Raw genomic sequence first — 7,834 nt, forward strand, 5'->3', positions numbered from 1 at the left:
GATATTGACGGCATAATTATATAGATTAAATGAATTAAAATATGAAAGATAAAATTGATGAATAATAATGAAGGTACATTTTTTCTTCTTTTGAAGGTTGAAGTTGAGGAAAGTTGTAGCAACCAAAAACACACAACTTTGGGATTTATGTCCTAAAAGAAGAAACTAATCAATTCCCCACCCACCCATCCATTATAACTTCTCTCAAGTTTTCCCCTTTTTTAGAGTTATTTGCGTCATTGAATATAATTTAATCTCTAGTAATAGAATTATCAAAATATAAGTTTAAGGTATTATTAGGTATGTTACGCTTGGTTGATTTATAATTTTTATTGTTTAGATGATAAAATGTAAGATTATTTAATAATTTATTTTATTAATTTTTTTTTGTTATACAACATGTGTGTTTTAAACAAATTTAGCTCATTTAACATTAATTCAAAGATTATATTATAGTTATTTTAAATATATATATAATAAAAAATATAAAATGAAGGGATAAAATTTCTCAACATTATAATAAAAAACAAAAATGTCATAAAAATGAAAATTATTTCGAAATCTTTCATTACCCCCCCCAAAAAAAACTGAGGTTAAAATTACCACTTATATTCATAATCTTAACATCATCGAGAAAACTTAAGGTTTTTTTCACAAACTAAAATAGAAATATTATACTAATTATGCCATAAAAAAAAAAGTTGAAGCAAACAAGCATCACAAGTTACAATAGAAATTGTATAAAATCGTAGTAAGTATGCTACCCAACACCAACCCATAGTTAATTCGCCGTCCCAACTGCTAACTCATTTTTGTTATAGTCAACAACCCCTCTAACACGACAGATTGGTCCACATCTATCCAATTCTTTGACTCAGTCCTTTTCTTTTTTGCCTTTATTACTATTTATACGTAGAAAATTTGCTTCACTTGTGTAAGAAGAAAAACAAAAAGTAGTCAGTCGGCATCTAGAAACAAGATTAAAGAAAGCAAACGAATTATATAAAAATAAACCAAGGATTTAATGATTCATGGCTTGGAAATCTTGGATCCCAATTTCCATTCTTTTAAAATAAAATCTAATACCAAATCCACCATCTTCCCTTTTAATTAAACAAAGCTTCTGCATATAGATATATTTTACAGAGGAAATATCTCCTTCGAGATTGATTTTCTTTTTAACTTGAGAACACATTTAAAACTGTTCCATCCTACACATAATGTAAGAGAAAATGAAAATTGAAACTTGAGGGGGATTTTTACGAAGATTCCAGGATGAGATTAGTGGTCTCAGCAACAGATAGGGAATGGTTGTGCTCGCCTTCATAGGTAACTACTAGCATCGATGGATCATCTAAGGCTCTTTCAACATGTTTACGGGCTGGACATCCTCTTACACTGCTGCACTTATAGTAACCCCTGTTGTATGTTGGAATTTCTAGTCAGAAAAACAATGTGTGGAAATTTGTGCAAAACCTTTTTCTAATCCACATACCTTGGGTGTGGGGATCCCTTGATCGGTTTTTGACCGTACTTTCTCCATGAGTAATCATCTGGCGGAATATCGGCCATCTTCAGGCTTATTGCTGGAACCCTCACCACCCTTTTCGATCTCAGTTTTCTGTCAAAAAACCAAAAATTTTAAATACACGACATGATAAGAAAGTTAAAAAAGAAATCGATGGGTTGAGTAATAGTACCTTTTCTTAGAGCAATGGCAGCGACCGGAAGACCCACTAGTACACTTGCCAGAACCCAAGTTGTCGGAGCTACACTTCCTCTTGAAAGAAGAAGAAGACGACAAAGGAGGCTTCCCAGCCGAGGAAACCTGAGAAAAATTAGTAATTTGAAACGCAGATGACGATGAACATGGCTGCTTACTATCAGTATCTCCCGTTAAGGATGACAAAAACGAATTCCCAGCAGAAGAATACGAAAAATTAATGGTTTTCGACGAATCAATCCGTTCTAAACCCCCTGTTTTCACCGTCATAAAATCACGATGATGATGATGAGGAGGAGGAGGAGGAGGAGGAGGAAGAGGATAAGCAGTAGTCACTGGTGGCGGAATCTGCTGGATCGGTGTTGCGTAATAAACCTTGGTTTCTTGCTCTTGATCGGGTTGAACAGGGGCTCGTCTGAAACGAGCATGTCCGGTCCTGGTTCGACCCAGAAGAGAGATAACTCTCTTGAACCTTGAAACGGCGGCATCAGCCTCAGCTTTGCAGTCCATTTCCAAATCCAGGGAATTAGATGTTGTTGAGATAGAGGAAGCTTGGTATTTCTCTTGATTATTACTGTTAGTTTGCTGCTGCTGTTGAGTTTGAGAAAGTAATCTGATGAGTTTCTCAACACTTTCGAGCCCGGAAGCGGCTTCTTTGACGGCGTTTTCTTCCATTTTGGCTGCGAAGCTGTCACCGTTCCTGCAACTCATCATGAGTTCAACGGCCATGTCTGCAACAACACCATTCAAGGGAGGAAAAAGGAAGAGAGGAAAAAAAAAAAGTGAAAAGAAAACGTAGAGAGGGTTGTTGATAAAGGGAGCACTGGACTAATTTGGTCAACATGGTGCCATCGGCTATGGAACCCTATTGCTCAATTAGGTCACTGACTTGTTACTTTAACATTTGCCCTCTTATATGGGTACTGATAACATCCAACTCCAACCATATAATTCCTTTTTTCATGAACATCCAACAATTTCATTATTTTATAACTTAATATGCATCACATTTCACTTCTTTATTAATTAAATAAAAACAATCAATGAGATTTTAACTTTATTTATCATTATTATTAGATTATTAAATTATTATATTCTAATTTTTACGATGTATAAGTTCGATTAATATGAATATTATTATTAATATAGAAATAAATAAATTTGAGTACGCTAAAACAAATTTTTTTCTTATTTAATGATTTTTAAGGCATATCTTTTGCTGTTAAATTAATAACTTATCTACGTAGATATTAAATTATTAAACATTAATATTACGTGGGAATTTTTTTTTTAGTTTTTCTTTAAATTAAATTACTTATACTGTTAATGCATTCTTCTTCTTCTTCTTCTTATAATTTTGTTTACTTCATCTGTTCTTTAACAAAATTAGAGATTCTACTTTAGCATTAGATAGGTATAATAATAGGGTTACAAGTAATTTACTTTAGTGGGTAAAGTTTAACCTAAACAAAATTGACGGTTTCTTCTCAAAAAGTAAATTAGACGGTTTCATATTATTTATTTTATCAAAAATAAATTATATATTTATGTTAAAAAAATTATTAAATTATTAATAAGTTTATATTTTTGTCCTTTAATTTCAAAATAATTATTGAATTATTTAAAAATTTTTTATTTAAGTTACTATGCTGTTAATTTTTTTAAAAGTCTGTTTAACAAACTCCAAACGACGATTCAACGGTTGGTAAGATAGATCATTACCTATAAATAAGTAGAAGAATATACATCAGATTTAAGTTAACCTAACAATTAGTTTCAAATAACATATAAGGAAGTTTGAATTATGGTTCAAAGATTTATAACTTTAAAGTTGTTTTATAAAATAATTAAACTATAGGAGAGAAGAAAAATGAGAGTTTTCAATTAGTATAAACAGTTTAAATAAAAAATATCATTTTTAATAATTTAATAACTTAAATAAATCAATAATTATTTTTTAGCGAATAATTTAATAAATTTTGCTCAAGTTTACTATTTTTTGTCTTCAAAATTTCTAACTAGATTTTGGTTAACTGACTTAAATGGCTATTCTAGACCTGATCTGTGGGGTCCATGCAGATCAAATTGGTCTAAGGAAGCTTGGGACACGCGGATGATGCGGTCAAAACTATGTCTTAACCAGTCTGGTCCAAATCCACTATTAATTAAGTTTTATTAGTATATTATATGCAATTATTCATGTATGTTACTAATATTTTCTATTAAAATTAATTAAATAATCGGCTAGTAGTGTGGCATAGTGTTAATTAAGTTTTAGTTTCATTTATATATATATTGATGTCAATACAATAGAACGTAATTTGAGTGCGTTAAAATATATTGTTCACCTACTTATGGGTTAGAAATGGGCTACGGGTAGTTTTATGACTTATATAAAGGATAATAGATATGATCAAAATTTATAATGAAATTATTAAAAAAAAATCATAAACTGATTAAAATTAATGATGTGTTTCAATTTCGGAAAATTATCTCAAAAATTTTACAAATGAATTGAGAATGTCACATGTATTTCAGAGGGTTTATTAAAAAAATTTAAATAAAATTAATTGAAAATTTATTACACTCAAAATTTTTTGTGGTGTCTAAAAAGCTTTACAACTTATATATCAAATAATTTATCTCTCAACTCTATTTCTATTTGTGGACCATAATGTATCAAATATTTTTCTTTAAATTGTTATTTAAAATAATATTTTCTGTTAAATTAATAATTTCTATTAATTTTATGTATTATATATAAGATTATTCCTATCCGATGATGTAAAAGACAAATCTCTACAAACAAATTTAGGATGATGCCATGTTTCTTTAAGTTTAGTCAAATAAAAATAAAAATAAAATAATAAATAAAGCCACTTTATGAAGTTTTTTTTTTAGTAATGTTGGATAAAATAATTATTCTTAGATATAATCTCTAATTAATATATATAAGTTTGGGGAAAATATTCATACAAATAAAAATACCTACTTATTGTTTATTATAGGTTTAAATATGCCAAAAGTTTATATATTCTTTCGAAATTTAAAATTTAGTCTCTATTCTTTATCTTTGAGACATTAAGTCCCTGTATTTTTTATTGGTCCCTTCGTTTAATTTTTCCATTAAAGTTAACAATGTCAAAGGTAAAATAAATATTTTAGTCCTCAACATTTATATTTTTTTTATTAATTTTGGTTCTTACTCTCTAAAAGTACATAAAAATTTTAAAAAAATAAATTTTTTCATATTTTAAATAAAAACATAAAAATAAAAAAATTATGAAAAAATTTTTAAAATTCAACAATTAAAAAATTAAAATTATTTTAAAAATATAAACAAAAATTTTAAAATCCAATGTTATCTAAATCAAACCAATCAGTCGACTTGGGAACCGATTGGCGTATTGATCTAGTGAGAGGTAAAAAATCGATTGATCTGCGAATCTATATGGACTAGTTGGACTGAGCTAAAAAATCTATATGGACTAGTTGAACTGAGCTAAAAATTTAGTTAAATCGATTTCAAACTAGTTTGACCAATTGGTTCCTAGAACGATCGATCATAACCAGTTCAAAGCAAAAAAAAATTATAAAATAAAAAATAAAAATATATAAATTATAAAAATCAGTTTAATTGTCGGTTCAATAGATTTTTAGCTCGATTAAACCAAATCATATTTGTTCACAAGTTAATCGAATTTTTAGCTCTCTCTGAACCGATTCCCCAATCGGTTCCAAGTCCGGCTTGCTAGTCCAGTCTAGTTTAGACAACACTGAATTTTGGAATTTTTTTATATCTTTAAAATTTTTTATATTTTATTTTTTGAATTTTAAAGAGCTTTTTCTATATTTTATTTAAATTGTTTTAATTCTTATGTTTTTATTTAAAATATGAAAAAAATATTTTTTTTAAAAATTTTTTATGCATGTTTAAAAGGTAATGATAAAATTGACAAAAAATTGTAAATGTCTAAAAAAATTATTTTACCTTTGACACTGCTAACTTTAATAGAAAAATTAGATGGAGGGACTAAAATTTTTAAATTAAAAAAAGTACAGGTACTCAATGTCTCCAAATTAAAGTATAGGCCCTAAATTATAAATTATAAATTTTAAAAAGGGTATAGAGACCTGTGGAGTATGCCTCACATTTCAGTCAAATTAAGACACAATCAGAGAGTGGTGTTGCAACGAGAAGCAGCTTCTCGTCCTGATGAGTTGCCGACATCACAACAAGAAGTCTATCATCCCGACGACGTGATGCCACCTCGTCACAATGACACGAATTCACGTCACAAAGTGGTGACGTATCATATAATTTTTTTGATTTTCTTCTCCCAGTTAAACTCTAATTAGTGTAGATTATTTTAATATTATTTGACTTATGAATTTAGCCTATAAATAAGCCCTTTTCCTCCCTAGAAAAATAACCCATAACACACTTAGGTATTAGCTTTAACAAGCTTTTAAAGAATTTTGTGTTTATGTTTCGACGGTTCTTATTTTGAGTTTCGGGATTTGGTTTTATCTCCGTCTTTGTACTTTTCTTTTTGTGTTATAGTAAAATTATCTTTACCCGTGGTTTTTTATCCTCTTTGGAGGGGTTCTTCTATGTAAAATATTTGTGTTTGATCTTTACAATTTTCTTGTCATTTTACTTGTTCGTTGCTTAATCGAGTTTATCGCCAACAAACTAGGATCAGAGCTAGTTCGATTTACATAATCAACCCGTTCAAATATGACAACAATAAGGTTTGATATTGATAATTCGATGGCATCACAAATTCCAATCTGTGGGAAGCTCGAATGATGGCAATTCTGATTCAGAGCGATCTTAAAAAGGTCCTTACAGAGAAGAAACTTATGGGCATAGATCAATTAGAATGGGATAGGTTAGATAAAAAAAGCTCTATCCATAATCCAATTATGTCTAACAAATAATGTGTTGCAGGATGTTTTGATGAAGAAAATGACATTCACCTTATGGAAAAGGTTAGAAACCCTCTATGTGACAAAGTCTCTACCTAACCAATTGGTGTTGAAATAATGTCTATACATGTTTCACATAGACGAAAGTGAGCACCTAAGAGGTCTCATCAATCAATTTATTACTCTTTTGAATGATTTAAAAAATGTTGAGGTTCAGATTAACAATAAAGATCAAGCTATGCTATTATTTTGTTCTTTATCCCTTTTATACAAGTCTTTCAAGGAGACCCTAATTTATAGCAAAGATAATCTCTTGTTCGAGGATGTGAAGGGTCTTCTGTTGAGCAAAGATAAACTCAAAAACGAGTTTGGTTCGGATAGCAAGTCAGATAGGCAAGTCTCGTTTTGGTAGCATCAAGGAAACGAAATAAGAGGTGTTGCTATTGTAAGAAGTTAGGTCGCGTCAAAGCAAATTATTACAAACTGCGAAATAAAAGGGCTGCTGAGAGCAACAAGGAAGATTTAGCTGGTGCTAATTTGGCCAATGAAAAGGGTGATGAATTCTTGTTCGTGTCAACAAGTGAAAGCTTTAAGCTTACATCCAAATGAAAACTCTAAGATATTGTCATCGATTCAGTAAAATAAGGAAATAAAGTGAAAAAAAGGGAAAAACTGAGTTATGTGAACAAAATCTACTTAGGAAATATATTATGATGTATTAATTCAACTAAGGACTAAATCTCAAATGTGAGAAAAGTTTTGTGGCCCAAAAGTAAATATTTAAAATTTAAGGGTTTAAAGTGTAAATATGAAAAAGTTACAAGACCAATAATGTAAATATTTTAAGGGTGGAAGGATCTAGCAACTAAGAAAAATGAATAAATTAGGACCAATTTGAATAAGTGAAAAAAGTATGAGGGGTTAAATAATAATTTTACCAAGATAAGTGATGATTCAATAGAGGAATTTTAAAGGATCATGAAGGACAAAATGGTCATTAGTAAGAAAGATAATTTTAAAGAGTAATGATGATGATGGAGATGTTTTAATATTTTTAAATTTTATTTAACTAGATAAATGTTATTTAATTAAGATTTTTATTAAGATTTTATCATTAACTGATTAGTATAAAAATAAGGAGAGATGAAGAGAATTCTTTATCCTTCTATGCTTCTAACA

General features: G+C 29.2%; 1 protein-coding gene across 1 annotated transcript; it reads right to left on the reverse strand.

The window, feature by feature from the left end:
- Positions 1-1,258: 1,258 nt before the first annotated feature.
- Positions 1,259-2,467, reverse strand: LOC107901612 (probable WRKY transcription factor 15). Its single transcript, NM_001326905.1, is given in 3 exon segments — positions 1,259-1,419; positions 1,496-1,621; positions 1,701-2,467. Coding segments are annotated over 3 exon segments (1,038 nt in total). The 5' UTR covers positions 2,453-2,467; the 3' UTR covers position 1,259.
- Between the last annotated feature and the right edge of the window lie 5,367 nt (positions 2,468-7,834).

Source organism: Gossypium hirsutum, chromosome A11 (genome assembly GCF_007990345.1).
Source record: "Gossypium hirsutum isolate 1008001.06 chromosome A11, Gossypium_hirsutum_v2.1, whole genome shotgun sequence".
NCBI lineage: Eukaryota > Viridiplantae > Streptophyta > Magnoliopsida > Malvales > Malvaceae > Gossypium > Gossypium hirsutum.